This window comes from Coturnix japonica, chromosome 12, assembly GCF_001577835.2.
Source record: "Coturnix japonica isolate 7356 chromosome 12, Coturnix japonica 2.1, whole genome shotgun sequence".
In the NCBI taxonomy this organism is placed as follows: Eukaryota; Metazoa; Chordata; class Aves; order Galliformes; family Phasianidae; genus Coturnix; species Coturnix japonica.
In genome coordinates, this window is record NC_029527.1 from 1,287,941 (window position 1) to 1,305,666 (window position 17,726).

At 51.7% G+C, this 17,726-nt stretch overlaps 1 protein-coding gene across 1 annotated transcript in view; it reads left to right on the top strand.

The window, feature by feature from the left end:
* The window catches only part of RNF123 (ring finger protein 123), a 40,264-nt gene that overhangs the window by 17,818 nt on the left and 4,720 nt on the right, over positions 1-17,726 (top strand). The window contains exons 24-35 of the mRNA XM_015874549.2: positions 8-153; positions 344-427; positions 1,195-1,302; positions 1,984-2,161; positions 3,145-3,219; positions 5,805-5,892; positions 6,142-6,229; positions 6,344-6,428; positions 11,463-11,602; positions 11,780-11,968; positions 12,555-12,630; positions 13,172-13,256. Of these exons, the coding sequence (XP_015730035.1) occupies positions 8-153; positions 344-427; positions 1,195-1,302; positions 1,984-2,161; positions 3,145-3,219; positions 5,805-5,892; positions 6,142-6,229; positions 6,344-6,428; positions 11,463-11,602; positions 11,780-11,968; positions 12,555-12,630; positions 13,172-13,256 (1,342 nt within the window). The remainder of the gene's footprint in view (positions 1-7; positions 154-343; positions 428-1,194; positions 1,303-1,983; positions 2,162-3,144; positions 3,220-5,804; positions 5,893-6,141; positions 6,230-6,343; positions 6,429-11,462; positions 11,603-11,779; positions 11,969-12,554; positions 12,631-13,171; positions 13,257-17,726) is intronic.

The window sequence follows — 17,726 nt, forward strand, 5'->3', positions numbered from 1 at the left end:
ATTGCAGTTGAAGGCAGCCATGGAAATGAGGGTCTTTTGCTGGGGAGACCTCCAGAGGAGCCAGACCAGCCCATTACAGAGAACTCCCTCCTGGAAGTCCTGGATGGGATAGTGATGATGTACAACCTCAGTGTCCACCAGCAGCTTGGGAAGGTAAGCGGCACGTGCTTTGTAGGCATCCCTTCTCCCAGTCTCTGTTACTTCTGTACTGACTCTCTGTTTTCTGCTTGCTTAGAGACTGTGTGTTTCCTTCTCCCAGCTCCCACAAGGGATCAGATTGCATGCTTTTGTGTGTAAGGAAGAAAATGCCATCATGCTTTGTTGGAATCTGCTTGCTTTTCAGATGGTTGGTGTGTCAGATGATGTGAATGAGTATGCTATGGCACTGAAAGACACAGAGGAAAAAATCAGCCGCTGCCCAAAGAGAGTAAGTGTCTCTGGACATCCAGCTTCTTTCTCTGGTAGCTCCTCAGTATCTGGCAAAAGGTTTGAAGCACAGTGCATGATTTCCAGCACTGGAGCAACTAATATTTTTTGGGGTAGTAACTCATGCCTGGAGCTGGCAGCTACATTTTGTGCTGTGCCAACCCATTGTACCACTGCTTCAAGAAACAGAGTCATTGAAGCAACTGCTTCAGCTTCTCTCAGGCAGACTGTGGCAGTTTTCAAACCTCCAAGTGCTGCTGGCAGCTTGGAGCCATTCTCCTGAAGATGGGAGTTGGGGTTTGGAAAGGTTTCCTGTCCAGAGGAGACCCTCCAATCCACAGCTACTGCACTTTTGTCTGAGCTGCTGGGACTTCTCATTAGATCTGGTATTCACAGGCACAGTGGAGGGTTCAGAAAAAAACAAGTAGGAAATACCCTGCAGTGGTGAACTTGGGACACTTATGTCCTCTCCAGCTGCTGGAGACAGAATGTATCCAGTGATGCATTAAAAAAGTATCTCTGACAGCAGCTGATCCTAAAGCTGTCAGGACCAGTGTCTGCATCAGGCCTTGTGGGCTGCAACTGAGGCCAGTAAGTGCTTTTTATAGCACCAATTCCCACCCCTTCCTCAGAAGGGGAGCTGACCTCTTTCTCTTCTGCCTTGCTAGCCCCAGGGTGGTATTTACTTTTGTGTTGTTTGTCCAGCTTTGGAAAAGCATAGTATAAGTAGAAGTGATATCTGCCCTCACATCTCTGCGCTCTTTTCAGAGGAGAGACATCCATGAGGAGCTGCTGAAGAGCCAGAAGGTCTTCTCTGAGAAACTCAATCACCTGAGCCGACGCCTTGCCTGGATAAATGTCACCATCTATTCAAAGGTGGGCAGAAGTGTAATGTGAGTGGCTCAGAAGATACTGAGCAGGTGTGCCTCTGTGTCTGTGCTGCTCAGCTCATGTCACAAGGGATATTTTTGCAGGTGCTGGAGCAGTGCTGGTGGTCTCTGAGCCTTGTTTGTGCCTCCTTTCTTAGGCCTGGACTCTCTCCTGCCCCAGGACTGGTCCTGAAGTATATATCAGAACACAGCCCAGTCTGTTCTGAGCTTTGTGTGGTGCTGTAGGCTTTTGCTTGGGGAGTCAAGTCTCTGTGGTGCAGATAGAAACATGCAGACCAAAGGGACATCCAGTTCTTAGGGCAGGCTGAGAAGATAGAGTAGTTGCTGTGAAGCCTTTCCTTGGGCTGTGCTCTGTGTCACAGGGAGTTCTCACTAAGGCTTCTCTTCCTGGAATCTGCAGCATCCAGCCCTTAGGAGTTTCCTTTTTCAGATATTCTCCCCTTCTTCACTTCGTTCCCAAGTCCTTTTTATATTTAGTGCCACAGTGACTGTTAGAAACTAGCATGTGTTTTTTGTGATCAGGCTCATATGGTCTCATATTCCCTACAAAAGAATAGATCCTGAGGGGATTCAAGCCTCAGTGAGACAAAGCCACTGTTGATCTGGTCTCATGTTGGTGATAGTTGTGCTCTGAACTGATTGGGGATTGCTGTGTTCTCCTTGGCAGGAGAAGATGCAAGATATCTACTGGCTACTGAGAGTGTGCATCCGCACCATTGAGCACGGTGACAGGACAGGCTCACTTTTTGCTTTCATGCCAGAGTTCTACCTCAGCGTGGCTATGAACAGCTACAGTGCACTCAAGAACTACTTCAGCCCTGTCAATAGCATGGAGGAACTTCCAGGTAAGGGAATGGGGAGACCTTGCTAATTCTGGCCTGGAAAAGTCTAAGTATTAGAGCCCCATCCTTGTGTTGTACTGGTAGCTGGGCATCCCTTCTCTATCCTTCCCTGGCTGTGATATCCTTCACTTTGTATTGTCTGTGCAATGTGGGGCAAGCGCTGAATGCTATTCCTTGAGTGGGTGCCCATTGGTGACCTGTGTCCTTTACTGAACTTAGGTGGGGTTCCTGTGCATTGCCCAGAGCTGTTGCAATATTAGCTGTACTGAAAATCATTAGCAGCTGTGTGTTTGCAAGGAGGCATCAGAAATGGGTTGGGATGCAGGAAGACGTCATTGCCCTGACGATGTATGCCACTGGTTGCTGGGTGGGGGAATTCATGCCATGAGTGCAGGAACTGGGGCTGTTTTCAGTTCCTCATGGGACTTGGATAAGGAGATGAACACCCACTTCATGCCAGGTGTTCAGGTGGATTCTGTCTGTGCATGCTTTTCTTGGCTGCATCACCTTTGCAGTTCTTAGGATTTCCAGAGCTTGCAAAGGCAAGAGCTGCTGTTCCAGCCAACGAGACTTAGCTAAAAAGTGTACATTAATTGGGAGCTCTGCAGGGAGCAGCAGAATTAAGCAGTAACAGATTTCTTGCTTCAGGGCCTGCAAACTGAACACAGCTTCTCTGCATAGATCTAGGGTGCTGTTTGTGTTGCTCACCCCCTTCTGCATTAGACTTCTTTCCCTTGTAATCTGCCTCAGTTGCTTGTTTTTTTTGTTATCACCTTTCTCTGAGTAACTGCTTCAGACTGCATGGTAAGGCAGGGAACTTTGTTGCAGATACATGTTTTCCCAGCTGTTTGTTTTGACAGTTGGAAGGCAAGAAAGCTGCCAAGTTAGCTGCTGCAGGAATTCATCCCATTGCCTGTCCTACTGCAGGAACACAGGTCTGCCCACTGGGTTGTTGCATGATCCCTGCTCCCTCCTTCTCTTCACAGGCTATGAAGAAACCCTGATGCGCCTCGCTGCCATCCTGGCCAAACACTTTGCTGACTCAAGGATTGTGGGCACAGGTAATGCTGCTCTCCTCTTCTTTGGGGTGATATATTGCAGCCCTGGCTGGCCTCAGTTCCACTAGCTCAGCAGTCTTCTGTTGGGATCTATCTGCTGAACTCACTGAGGGCTCTATACCTCCACAGGCAAAGAGAGGCTAACCTGGTTAGGTACATGACCTAGGATGCCCCTTTGAGAGCAAGGCTCATATCCCAACTACTTGCACATTAGAGTGGGGTTTCTTCCTAGCTGCCTAGGCACAGGGATGCTCTCCCTACTGACTGGGGCAGCAAGCCTATTTTTCCTGAGATGTAGTAGGAGTGGGCAAACAGATGCAGATACAGATGGGCCGTATACAGGAACCCTTCAATTCACTATGAACTTTTGCTACCATGAGGAATGCAGACTTGTACAAAAATGCTCATCTCTGCATGAGTGCTTCTGCCTGCAGTTCTATGAGTTTGGGGCTTGACTTGGGCTTCGGAGAAACCCAACGTCCTGCTAAGTGGGCTGTTTACTCTTAGCCAATACTCCCTGTTCAGCTTGACTCTTATTTTGATTCAGTCAAGCCTGTAGGGAAATTACTGCATTTGGAGACAGAGACTTAAGCGTTTCTCCTTCATCAGCTCAGCATGTCTTCTGTGAAGGGCCTTGAGTGTTTGACCCTTTATGATGTCTGGGTAGATCTTAAAGGCAGAATGATTCAACATACCTAGTTCCAGCTGCCTGGAAATCAGTTTGGTTTATGAAGTCTTGGCTCTAACTGCTCTGAGCAATACTTAATTCAGTAGCTATTTCTGAAGGTGTGTTTATCCTGCATTCTCAGGAGGAGACAAGGGTCCTTTTCTCATCCCTGCCATCTGGATTTAGAAGTGACCCTGTTCCTCTTGCAGAAGCTGCTTTCCCCTCATCTTTTAGATGATACCGATATTGAGGTTAAACTAAGGCTGTAGTCATGCTTTTCTGTTGCTGACCAGGAGGTTGCTTGTCATACCATTCACCTGCTGACAGCTGTTGCATCCTCAGCAGAGTCCCAGGATGTTTGTCTGCTCTTTTCATTCTGTGCAGGTTGGCTGGATGAGCTTCTGCTCTGGATTAAAGGGATTTAAAGTCACTGGCTGGCTGCACAGAAGTAGATCTAGAAGTACTCTACAAACCATAGCAGGGAGTCAGTTGTCCAGGAGTACCCTCAGCTGCTCCAACTAAAGAGAGAAGAGACAGTGGGCTCAAGAGGGAGACTCAGGGCACAGCACTTGCACAGTACCTTTGTCTGCCTCTGATGTGGACCAGTAGCCATCAGCAGAAGAGCACCGCACAGCTGGTTGTGGCTTCCTGGGTACTTCTCCAGTTTTCCTGAAGAGAGCACTGTTGGAACTTCAGGCTTTGGCTGTAATCTGAATACCTTTTGACTGCAGCATTTTTTTTTGACCTGGTGCTGTCTGTAGCTGTGTGTTCTGCTAGTATCTGTAGCAGTATCTGCTACTTTGAGAAAGTGTTATCCTTCAGGCTCTCCCAGCTCATGACTGACCTTCCCTCTGCACAGAGGATGCAGATGCTTCTCTAACTGCAAACATGGGTCAGGCAGAAACCGCAGGGTTATTTAGATTGGAGAGGATCTCAGGAGGTCTCTAGACTGTCCTCTGCAGGGTGAGCTGTGATGCTGGACTAGGCTGCTCAGGGCTTTATTCTGTCTGATCTTGAAAACCTCAAAGGATGAAGACTTCACAACACAGAGCCTCTCTGAGCAACTTGTTTCACTGCTTTACTGCCCTCATAGAGAAAACATTTTTTCTTATATCCAGTGTGAAGTTCTCTTATTTTATGTCCATTCTGTCTTGCCTCCCACTATATACCACTAGTGGTATATAACCGTATATAACCACAGTCGTGAGCTGCATCTTAGTGATAACCTCCTGTCTTCCCTATGAACCTCTTTGCAAGCTACTGTTAGGTTCCCCAAAGCTTTCTTATCTCCATGCTGAACAAACCCAACTCCCTGAGCACTTCCTTCCAAGGCATGTTGACCGTATTAGCAGCCTTCTGCTGAACTCTAGTCTGTTTATTTTATTTTGAGGATTTCAAAACTGGATGCACTGCCTGTGGTCTAATGAGAGCTAATTAAAGGGAGTTAATCACTTCCCTTGATCTACTGGCTGCATTCTTGTTAATGCAGCAGAGGATGCTATTGGTCTCCTTTTCTGCCAGGGCATGCTGCTGGCCCAAGCTCAGGTTACTGTCAGCCTCCAGCCCTGGGTTGCTCTCCGCAGTGCTGTTCTGCACCCAGGCAGTCCCAGCCTGTATCACTGCAAGGGATTCTTCCTTCCCATGCCTGGGAGTCACCATTTGTACTTTCTGATTTTCATAATGTTCGTGCTGTCCCATTTCTCCAGCCCATCCAGATCCCTCTAGCAGTCTGGTCATTGAGCACATCAACTGATGCCACTAATTTGGCATCATTTACCAAGTGGGTTCTTCCTCAGAACATGTCCAGTGAGGGTCTGTTGTTAATGAGGGCTGGTCCCTCCCAGTCTCTGGTGTTCAGGTGCTCTGTGGCATGCTGTGTGTCCTTGGATGCCTGTCCTAGCTCCTTCTCTTTGCTCCACAGACATCCGGGACTCCCTGATGCAGGCGCTGGCCAGCTATGTCTGCTACCCCCACTCGCTGCGTGCTGTAGAGAGGATCCCAGAAGAGCAGTAAGTGCTTCCCTGCCTGTTCCTGGGGCAGGGCTGGGCTGTGGCAAGGCTTGGGGTGAGCAGGCGGGCTGCCAAGCACTGCAGGGGCAGAGGAGCTGCAGCAGGGTGCAGAGTTGATTTGGGGAGCCTTCTTTCTCTGTTAGACCAATGTGTGTTGCTCTGTCCCAGCTCTGTGAGTCCTGCTGTGAGTCCAATTTGACCCCCCGTCCCCAGACCCTTTGCAGCTGACCTATGTCTTCTGTTGGGCAGGCGGATCTCCATGATGAAGAACCTCCTGGCTCCCTATGAGCAGCGGCCCTGGGCGCAGACCAACTGGATCCTTGTCAGGCTGTGGCGGGTGAGCATCCCTGTCCTCTCACTGTCTGGGCTTGGGTGGACACTGAGCATTTTGCTTTCCAGTAGCAGAAAAACCTGACTGTTTTCCATCCTCTTTCCTCATCTCTTTTGGCAGGGCTGTGGCTTTGGATACAGATACACACGGCTCCCACACTTGCTGAAAACCAAGCCTGAGGATGCCAGCCTTCCCAGTCTGCAGAGTGAGTGGGGCAAGGGAGTGGCATTCAGACTTACAAAGGGTGCAGAGGGAGGGCTGTCCTAACAGCAGGTACACTGAGAGGGAGCGGCTGCTTGAGGAGGCAGGGCACTGGACAAATTCAGAATCAAGGAATGTTTTAAACAGGCTTCTCTCTTGGAGCCTGTCAGAGCCTGTCTTGCCTTTGGCTTGACAATTTAGTTATCAGTGCTGTTGCCAAATGGAGGAGTTCCTCAGATCTGCAACATCTGGGGAAGGCATGTGGAGGAGGTAACTTTTGTGAGCTAAAGTACACATCATCTGCTTCACCTGTGCAGACTCTTGGCCAGTCTGGACACAATTCTGATTCCTCTCTTCTGTGGAAAAGGCTTTGTGCCAGACTGCTGGAGGGCTGCTCAGGGGTTGGGGACAGAGGATACTGCAGCCTGATGTGGGCTGGGGGTGTGTGGAGGTGCATTAAATGTCCCTTCTGTTGGGGAGAGCTGCCTGTCTCTGTTTTAATGGCACTCTTGTTCTTCTTTCTCCTGCCCATGGGTGCCCAGGAGATCTCTCTGTTGCTAGTTTCCAGAGTAAGTTTGTTGTGTGACCCTCTCCTGTCTGGTGCAGTAGCTTTAGAGAGTTCCCTCCTTCCCTGGTTGTGTGTAGAGAGTCCTCTTTTGTGGGACAGAGGGGTTCATGCAGTGATCCCTTTTCTCAATTAAAATCCCTGGGAGATGCCAAGGAGTCTGGTACCCACGTGGCAGATTCTGAGGCTGCATTACAGACCTGCTCTTGCTACTGTTTGTGTCAGTGTTACCTCTTGGGTCAGAGTTTTGCTGCAGGCTGTGCCAGCCTTGGGTTCCTCTCATCCTTGGGGGATAATGGGGAAGCCCTGCTGCACATGGCAGGGACCTGATGGTTGCCTCTCACCCTTGTCCTATGCAAGCAAGCCCCCAGGTAGCTGCTGTCAGTTCCAGGGTTGCTCACCAAGATCCCTCAGTCCTGCAGAGCTCTGGGAGAGGATCAAAGTTCCAGAGTTTTTGAGATCTCTCTGCATCCATCCTTGGATGGCTCCGCACAGTCTGAGCACAAAGTGGGCTGGCCAGGCTGCTGGGGACTTGCTCCTGGGACTGCTATTTTAAGGTGCAGCTGAATCATTAATGAATGCTGGTTTCATTGAAGAGGGACATGGGACTCAGAGGTGTCCTTGAGATACTGCCCAGGAAAGGAGAAAGAGATGCACCCCTGCCTTCCCACCTATCTGTCCTCACCTTGCTGCAGTTGGAGCGTTGGCAGGGACAGTGGGCCAAACTGCTGAGCTGAAAGAAATCCCTGTTTGTCTGGGCCAGCTTCTGCAGCCAGCCTGAAGCCAAAATCATTGGCTTGTGTTAGTTTAACTGCAGGTCTTCACAGTGGTAGTTTCTCGCTCTCAGAAATAAACCCTTGACTCTTTCTTGGTGGGAACATACCTAACCTCGTCTGCTGTCTTCTGCTGCTGCTGCCTTGCTCTGCTGGGTGTACATTACAACGCTCACTTCCTCAGAAGTGTTTATGCAATCTCCCTTCTTTGTCCTTCTTAATGACATGGAAAAAAGTGCGGCCTCTGAGCGTTGTTCAGGAGGGCTTTTTGTTCCCTCTGGAGTCCCTGTGTGGCCCTTTCCCATCCAACGTGCTGCTCACAGATCCAGCACCAGCAGCCTGTTTGCGTGGGGCTCCCTGATGCCTTGCATTACCAGTGGTGGGGTTCCCTGCATCCCCAGCTTTACGTTTGTCGCCACTGCTCCATCCGCCAGATGGGCACATTCACATCTGGATCCTTTGGAGAAGTCAGGTTAGTGCTGGGTGGAGCTGCTCTGCTGCTCCATCTGTCCCATTGCTCCCAGCTGGGCTCATGCCTGGAACCCCACACATACATCACCCAGGGCACTGACCAAGAGGTCTCATGAATAGCCCTGCTATAGATCTTGCCAGGTCATTAGCAAACTATAAAGTACATAATTATCTTCCTGTAATGAAAGTATGTGACCCTGCTACTTCACAATCAGCCAGTAAGAACACTTATTGAATGCTTCCACTTTGTCTGCTTTATTAATTTTTAACTCTATCTGTTAATGGCCTCTGTTGCTGTTTGACTTTCTCTTATTGCTACTTTTCTAAATAATTCTGCTACAGTTATTTCTATAGTTAAAGAAACTTTGCGTGTAGCCAGCTTCGTCCTGGATGTTTCCTTTTTGTCTTTTCCTTCTATTACCTCCTTTCTCCTTGTTTTCTTCCACTGCTGGCTATGTTTCATTATGCCCATTTTGCCCTTCTCATCTTAGCTTTTGTCTGTGCTTTGCTGTGGCCTCAGAGAACTTTCTAGCTGAGAGGTTTGCTGCAGCTCTGGGGCTTTCTGCCTGCCTGATAACCTTATGGATTATACACAATTTCCCCCCACTCTGAACTTCTTTTTTCCTCCTCTGACTGCTTTGCTCGCCTTTCTGTGGGGAAGTTTCAGTTGTGGAAACATCGGATGTCTCTATAACCGCTTGGGGCCACGCTCTGTTGCCCACATTAGATGTATTGAGATCATAATTTCTGGCCTTGGAAAACCACCAATTTCAGTTCCAATGACTGATGTTCATCTGCCATAATGAAGGCTAAGCCAAGATTGAGTGGCTTTTTGTATGAAGGAGTTACAAGTTTTAGAAATCCTAATGATGCTCTGTTGCCAGAATCGAGAAGGTAACCACGTCAACAGGTAACCATAGACTCTTGGCACTCCTCTAACAGCAAACGTGAGGGCTGTGCTCATACCCAGGAGGACAGTGCTGAGTGGGGTGTGGGGAGAAAACCCCTCAAGGCAGGTGAGGATCTTGTTAAATGGAGGAGAACGCAGGGGTCTGGTTTGGTTTTTGGATACGGTGGTGTTTGTCCCTTGGTGATCTCAGTCTGGGAGCTCATACAGGAGAAGCAGCCACTCTTGCTGTGGCTGATGGCAGGTCCCTTCCATGGCTTTCAGCATGGTCACGGTGTAAGTAAGACTCACACTCCTCCTGGGAGCAATAAAGGCCAAACTTGTTCACCTGGGGTTAGCGTAAAGCGTTAGAAAAACTCCATAACTCTGGAGAGGTCTGACAAGCAGCACCACTTCTTAATGCTCTTATGGACTGGCACAGTCTTTGCCAGAAGCAAGGAAAGCATTTAAGAACCTGGAATTGGAGACTTGGAGCAAATTCACACCACTTATTGGAAAAACACCGTGAGGAAATAGCCATTGGCTAGAAGTCAGGGAAAAGCAAGTTACTACAAGCAGAAAATCATCCTTCAAATTGCCTTCAACTGAGGTAGGCTTTGGCTGGGCAGCTCATTTTGGGAACCATCTTGGCTTGAAGTGTTGGTGGAGGAGGCAAAGCTGCACAGCACAGCTGCGGTTTGCAGAGGTGGTGCTGATACTTGTGGTGGTTTTTTTCTGTGATCAGGCTTTTTCTTCCAGCCCTCACTCATGGACAAACCCCCTCACTTAGTGCTGTCTGCTCAGGGAGCTCTGTGTGCCATCATCTGTCACCAGCAGAAGAAAACAGGGTGGGCTCTGGTGCTGGCTGCTGGGCTTCTCTGCTTGCACCTTGCAGCCAGTGAGGGTCACAAAGCACAGTTCTGACCAAGGGTTATCCTTGAGCTGAAATCCTAGCTTAATCTTGTCAGAGAAAAAAAACAACAAAGAAAAGGCAGCTTGACGCGTGGCCAAAGGGACGAATTACACAACAGCAATTGCAAGGGGAGGAAAAGAGAACAAAACAATACATTATGCTTTTGTGCAAAGCTGCCTCCTATTTGTGGTTTGGGTGCTGAGGGCACTTAATGATTCCACCTCTCTGCAGAAAATCTGGGGGAGCTGGCGAGGCTTGGGGACATGCACAGGGGCATGGATGTGATGTCTGTTATGAGAGGCTGCTGGGGCTGGAGCTGTTCCTGCCTCAGGAGCGACTCAGGGCTGTGCTGGAGGTCCAGAATCATGGCTGACTGCAGGGGGTGAATGGGGAGCAGTGTCTGAGGGGCAGCAAGAGGAAAGTTATCAAATAGAGCGAGAGCCAAGCTCCAGATGGAATTCTTCCTGTCATTTACAGTTAAGCTGTAAAATATTGCTCTAGGGCACATTCAGTGCCAAAGGCTTACATAGCTTCAGGGGGACCCTGGGCAAGGAAGCTGCAGAGGTGGTGAGTACATAAATGATCCATCTGGCTCAGGCAGCCCCTGAGCCATGTGTGGGCACAGGACATCAAAGCCATTTACCCTGATAAAATCCCCCCCAAGAGATGTGCTTTTGGCCAGGATCAAAGCCTGCCTGGAGTGTAACAGCTCCGAGCACCAGCACATGTCCTCTGCCCCATCAGAATCTTGGATGCAACAAGAGGATTTACAGAATTGTTTCTGCCATTCCCATCCAGGCTGATGATCTCTGCCTGTCTCCTGCCTTCCCTCTCTGGTTCTACTGTTCCCAGTGAGCAATGTATAGTTGTGCCTGGCTGCTCAGTCTCTGAGATCGTGCTGGAGGATACCATGTGTTTCCTTTCCCCCTGCTGCCCTTTGAGCAGGAGTTTCCACCTGCTCTTACTTACTGATAGCTTCTCATAGGCGAAAGTAGTTGCGCTTCTTCCCTGTATTTGGTAAAGATGTTTGTGATCCTTTCTCCAAGCCCTTATTGTTAGTCTGTAGTTTGATCTTGGCTGTCCTTCCCTCATGCTGTTACTGATTCTGTAAGCCTCCAGCTGCCAGTGAGAGGCACCTGCCCCATGTGTGCCCCCTCCTTTACCCCTTTGAGGGGTCAGCATCACATGTGGGACTGACCACGCTCCCCATCTGCATGGCCCTGTGGGTACAATGCCACGTGGGGGCATGTGTGGGCTGTGCTGCCTGCCCAAGCCCACTGTAGGCACAGCCTGGCCCTGGGCAGGAGGAGGGGGTTTTCTGGGTGCCTCTCTCACACACAGTGGCTCTGGAACAAGCCCCTACCTGCTCTTGTCCCAAATCTGTGGCCACTCTGTGTCCATGCCACTGAGCTGTCCCTGTCTGCTTGCAGAGCCGTGTCCTTCCACCCTGCTGCAGAGGCACATGGCAGACCTGCTCCGCAGCGACCGTGACTTGGCCCCCAGCTTCCTCAACAGTGTCCTCAACCAGCTGAACTGGGCTTTCTCCGAATTCATTGGCATGATTCAGGAGGTAAGCATGCTCCTGGGCTGCACAACCCTGCATCCAGTGTCCCACAGGGCTCAGGACCTGAATCCCGGGGCTGGGGGTGCAGCTGTTCCCTAGCACGTAGAGGAACCAGGCTGGGCTGGGATTTGTGGCCCTTCTTTTGGGAAGAGGCCTTGTTAAGCTGTCTCTGTTTCTTGACAGATCCAGCAGGCTGCAGAGCGCCTGGAAAGGAACTTTGTGGACAGCCGCCAGCTGAAGGTGTGCGCCACGTGCTTCGACCTGTCGGTCAGCCTGCTCCGGGTGCTGGAGATGACTGTCACCCTGGCCCCCGAGATCTTCCTGGACTGGAATCGCCCATCATCAGAGCTGCTGCTTCGGAGGCTCGCCCAGGTATTGGCATTTTCAGAAGGAGGTTCCTTAGAGAGGGTGTGAGTGGCTCTGAGCTCCTGGTTTGGGGAGCATCAGCAGAGAGCAGCGCACTGCAGCACACCCCTCACCCTGCTGATAGTGCAAAGCTGTGCCCACAGAGCTCAGTGCTTTTTGCATGTGGCTGATGGAAAGTGATGCTGTGCTCAGAGACTGCACAGCTTGCAGTGAGTGTGTCAAGCCTGGGGCCATTCCTGCTCATCCCACTGGGGTGTGGGTGAGAGCTAATGGTGGTTGATTAAGTGCCTCTGCAGCTGATTCCTGCAGTGCAGAAATCTCCATCTGTGGTGATGCTCTGTCACACAGAGGAGCACGTTGCTTTTTGTGCTTTTCCTGTGCCTCAGGGCTGGTAGGGCTGTCCCACTGCCATCCCCACCCCACTCACACTGCCTTGCCCAGCAGCAGCTGCCAGCTGGCTCTTCATGGGCTGTGGCTGTACCCTCTGCTTCCCGGGAGCTGCATGCACAGAAGCAGCTTGGCATCTGTAGGTGGAGTACGGATGTAAGTGCGAGGTGCTGACTTCAGACATTCTCTGCTTCTCCCTGCACAGCTCTTGAACCAGGTGCTGAACCGTGTGACAGCTGAAAGGAATTTGTTTGACAGAGTGGTCAACCTCCGTCTGCCAGGTGAGTCTGTGCACCAGCTCTCCATCCCTCTGTCCTGTTGTGAACATGCTGGAAGCCCTTTGACAGCAGGCATGTTGTGGCCAAGGTCATTGCAAAGGAGTGTGATCAGCAGCTGTGTGGCTCTGGCCATCCACAGCAGAGGTGGCAGCTGAGCTGTGCTTGTGGCAGGTATCTTGCTGGAGAGGTGCACTGACCTGACATGTTCTTCCTGTTCTGCCTGTTAGCAGAGGCAGGCTCCAGGTGCTGTTATGAGCATCCCCGTATTCACCATAAAACAGCTGGATTTCCCTGCCTGCTTGGCAGAGTGCAGATCACCTTCTCCTGGGCCTTGGAAGAGGCCGGGATGCTCCATAGGGAGGGCAGTGCCCAAACCTGGGGCTCATTAGTGGGGAAAACTGGTTTTGTGGGAACCCGTGTTCCCTGCAGCCCCCTGTAGATTCAGTGTCACAGCATCCTGCCACCAAGGCTGAGAGCAGGCTGCAGGCCCTCCCCACCTGCTGTGCAGCAGCATTGATTCTGCCTTTCACTTTTGCTTCTGTAGGACTGGAGAGTGTGGACCATTACCCGATCCTCGTAGCTGTGACAGGAATACTGGTCCGGCTGCTGGTGGACACTGATGCTCAGGGGTGAGTGGCTTTTGATTTCTGAAGTACAGTGTTGCTGCACATGGCATTGCTTTCCCCATGTGTGTACCCTGGGAGGTGCTGCAGGATCAATAGGGGTGTGTAGGGACCGAGGTGCTTGGAGCATTCAGCACATTGATGGCCTCATGTTGGGGAGCAGGACAGCTCCCCACATCTTTGATGAAAAGCTCTCAGTGGAGCCATGGTTTGGCTCCACCATGCCTGTGGGCTTCTCGTTTGTGTGTGCCAGTGCCTGCTTGCATCAGGCTCTGCAAACAGGTTTGTGCTGATGCCCTCTGTGGCCTGGTCCTGCTCTCACCCAGTGCTGCCCTGCCACCGTGCCCTGTAGCATGCTGTAGGAAGGGGCTCTTATGTCTGCCCTGTGCATCCTGCTTTGGAGAACATGACAATCCAGGGCTGTGTACAGAGCAGAGCCCCATCTGTCCATGCAGCTTAGCCATGCCGACAGTCTTTCTGCTTCTTCTCTCAAGGACTCAAAGATATACACAAATACATCTAATTATATCCTGCTCCCGTGGCTGCTGCACCAGTCACACAGCCCCAAGGGTGACAGTGCCAAGTGCTCAGTGCAGAGTGGCTGCCAGTGGCCTTTCTGGACTCTGGGTGTGGGTGTGTTTTGTTCTGCCCCAGAATCCTGCTGTGTGGAAAGGGCAAACATCATAAATTTGACACCAGAACTACTTCCTTCCTCCTTAAGGGAAAGGAGGGGTGTAAAGCAGTTCCCTGTGTGCTGGCAGGACAAGAAGGCCTTCGCCATTCCCTGTCTCTGAAACACATATCCTAGGGCTAAAAGCTGTTTCTCTGCCCTCCAACCCAGCAAACTTAGGAAGCAGGGTGAAGGCTGTAACCTGCCAGCTCCCAGCCTGCATCTCCCCTTCCTACAAAGCCAGTTGTGCTTTGGGTTGGTCACAGAAGTGAATGGCACTGTCCCCTGTGTGTGAATACGTACCCACAGCAGCTAGGACTGCACAATGACAAACCAGAGGTTCTGTACCCCGTTGTGCAGCTGGGAAGTGATGAGTCTGAGGCTGTTAATAAGGGCTTTGCAGCCACCTCCTTAAGCACTGGAAAGCAGAAGTAAATAAGAAGCAGGGTAATGGTGCAAGAAATCATTGTGTCCTTATGGTGGGGCTGGCTGAGCAGGAGAGGCACAAGGTGAGACAGGAGGAAGCCCAGGAAAAAAAATTCTCTAAAACAAAATGCTTCTGCATTATTTTGCAAAGCCCAGCAATAATTCTGAGATTGGATATGCCACTGATCTATAAAAGGCAGGCAGGCATTGCAGGGAGGTTGCTCAGGTCAAATAAGATGTAGAAATACAAAGGCTGAGGACCCCAGAGATCCCCTCGCTCCCCGGCAGCCTCCTGGTACCAATAGCATAACTGTGGGCAGATAATGCCAGGGAAGGAGAGCCGAGCACTCGCCTTCCTGCCAGCTCTGAGCTGGGGATCAAGGCTGTGCCCTGCTTACAGGGCGGTTCTGCTCAGCACAGCACATTCAGAACCAGCAAACAGGGCTGCAGGACCGGGAGGTGCAGTGGGACTGAGCATGGCCCCATTGGGATCTCTGCCCACAGTCACCCTAATGCAGGGAGGTGGCACAGCTCAGCAGCAGCTGGCACAGAGCAGGCAGGGGGAGGTGTCCTTTTCCAAGGACGTGAGCAAGAAGATGCTCCTTAGCGTGAAAAAGAAGAATTAAACCTTTATTGGGTTGGTTGTGTCCTGCAGGAGATGGCTGCTGTGGGTTGTATTGCTGCAGGGAACCAGCAGCAAGGATTCCATCCCCAGGTTCTGTCTACCAGAGCTATTTACATCAACCCAAGAGGAGACAGCCCTTCTTTTTCCTTTTCTGCTTGCTTTCAGTGGGGTGAACAGGTAACAGGATGGGCATTCCTCTTCTGCAGAAGCAATGCCTGGAGGCAGAAATAGGAAGATATTTATTCCAGGTCCAATTTGGCACCTCCCTGATTTCCAGAAATCATTAGCAGAGCAATTATACTACATGAGTTTGATCAGAGGAACCTCTCCATAGGAATCACCCAGAACTAGCCATTAACCTGCTGGGTTCCCTGCAGAGAGCTGTGCCCCGGGGGGCGAGGACAAGGGGCAAAAGGACCTCCTGTAGCCTCCTTGCTCGAGTTGGCTTTGCTGCAGCAGGTGCTGGGGGCTTTGCCCTGGGACAGCACACACAGCAGGGAGAGCAGGGCTCTGCACAGCGCCCTGGGTGCAGTGGGACACAATCTGATGCCTCAGCTGTGCTGTCCAGCACGGTAGACTCAGCCAGGCATCAAGTCCTCCTATTACGGCCTCCTGGCACAAAAAGGGCCATTAAGCACAGGAATAGGGAACATTGCCCAGGCTGGGATGTGAGGAGACAATTGATACATGGTGTGTGTTAGTCCGAAATGCACTGCTCGACTCTGTGGGGATGGCTGTGCTGCTTGCAGTGCTCAGCACCCACACTGCTGAGCCCTGGGTGCTGGCTGGGCAGTCCTGGCACTGGCAGCAGGGTGAGGAGGAAAACCTTGTGGTGGTACCTCAGCATCCTCTGAGAGCTGCTGGCCTGGGCAAGAGTGGAACCTGAGGACTTTCATGCTTAGCTTACTCCCAAGGGGTGAGACTTGCAGGTGAGCAGGGTGCAGGATGGAGCCTTCCAGCTCACAACGGGGTCTGTGGTAGAGCTGTTCCAGTCCCCACAACAGAGACATGGCAGTGGTGGGCAGCAGCATCACTGATGGTGCTTTCAGTGCCCAGCATCACTAACGGGATGCCCGTGTGCTTTTTGCTTTGCCAGGCCCTAATGATCATGCCTTGCTTTTATGGGGAGGAAAGGGAAGGTGGGAGCTGAGCCTGGAGCTGCTCTGAATCACTGGGACCATGCCAGGGACCTGGGCAGCCTTCAGCCAGTATCATCCCCCCGTTTGTCTGCTAAATAATTGAGCAGATTTTCTATTAAGCCTCCTTTGGAGTGAGCTAATGGAGCTGTGTTGGCCAGATCTTGTGTAATGATCCTGATGAGAGCAAGCGACAGGGGAAAGGGCAGTGCCCGAAGGTTCTCCGCAGGTATCTGTGTGCGAGGGGTGGCAGTGGGGCTCTGGTTGGAGGGCTGGGACGTGTGCAGGTGTTCGGTGGGTTTGTTGGCAGCACAGCCCTGGTGGAGCCTGGAGTGCCACCCAAAAGGTGGGGAGGACAGAGGGAAGCACTGTGGTCACCTGGTTATGGGCTGCTTCACTCACTGCACCCTGGGCAGGGGGTGCACAGGCTGGGGTCTGTTGTGTCCTGTGGACCAGGTTTTGCTGCGTGTCTCTTTGGAAGTCCAGGAGCGTGGTAAGGGAGGGGCCCAGGTGTACCCAACCCCAGTGGTGGGAGAGTAGGAGAGGATCAAGATGTGGAGCATGGCGGATAGATGCTCCTTGATCCTTGCACATCCACGTTGCTGTGCTGTGTGCCAACCCTTGGCGTGGCAGCCAGCCAGGCCAGAGTGATGCAGGTGGCTGCCAGGAGGTGATGGAGACCAACTGCTGCGTTTCCATCCCTGCCTGTTAGGGAGGCCATGCTCATGGCTGTGCTTTCCCTGGCTGAGATTTGCCATTCAAGCTGCCTGAAGGGCTGCTTTGAGCATTCCAGCACCTCCCTGGAGCAGCACTGTGGGGCCAAGACCTTTCCTGGCACTAGAACGGTGTGACACACTGTAATGGGGTTTTCCTGGGAAACAGGGAGCCCTTGTGACAGCACTGGAACAGCCACATCCACAGCACTGTGGGATGGGGTTGGGCAGCTGCAGGGAGCAGCAGGCCCATTGCTTTGGGTGGATGGTACCATCCCCTCACTTTAGCACCTCTCTGGAATGCTTTCCCAGAATCTAAGGTGAAGCCTCAGCATGCTGCTGTGGTGCAGCAGCCAGATCCCTCGGCAGGGGCTGGCTTTGCTCAACACAGAAGCAGAGGCATAGAATTCCCATTATAAGGGGCAAACCTGTATCCTCTTCAGTGGGATCCCTGCATGATGGGAGCAGAGCCAGGGGACGGTACCACCACAACTCTGTCCCCAAGGGACAGGACATCACTTTGCAACCCTCCCCACACCAAAGCTCCATACCAGCCCCAGCAGCAGCCAATGTGGCCGCTCAGCATCCCAGTCTCATCAGCAGTGCTGTGCTAACAGGAGGGGACAGCGGGTGTGGGCAGCGAGGGCAGGGCCGGCAGCAGCTGTCAGTCCCCATCCCTCGCCAAACAGTGGCTGCAGGGCTGATGGCACAGGGCTGCATGAGGTCGGTGTCAGGTGGTGAGCCCGAGTGCTTTAGGCAGGGCTGACTTTGTGCTGGAAATAAGCTGCTTGTCTCTGTGCTGGAAGAGTGGAAGGACAGGCAAGAGTTGTGCTCTCATGGTGACTGTGCAGGGGTGGTGGTGTCCCTCTGTGTGGTCCCGTGTCCTTCTGTGGTTCCCCCAGACCA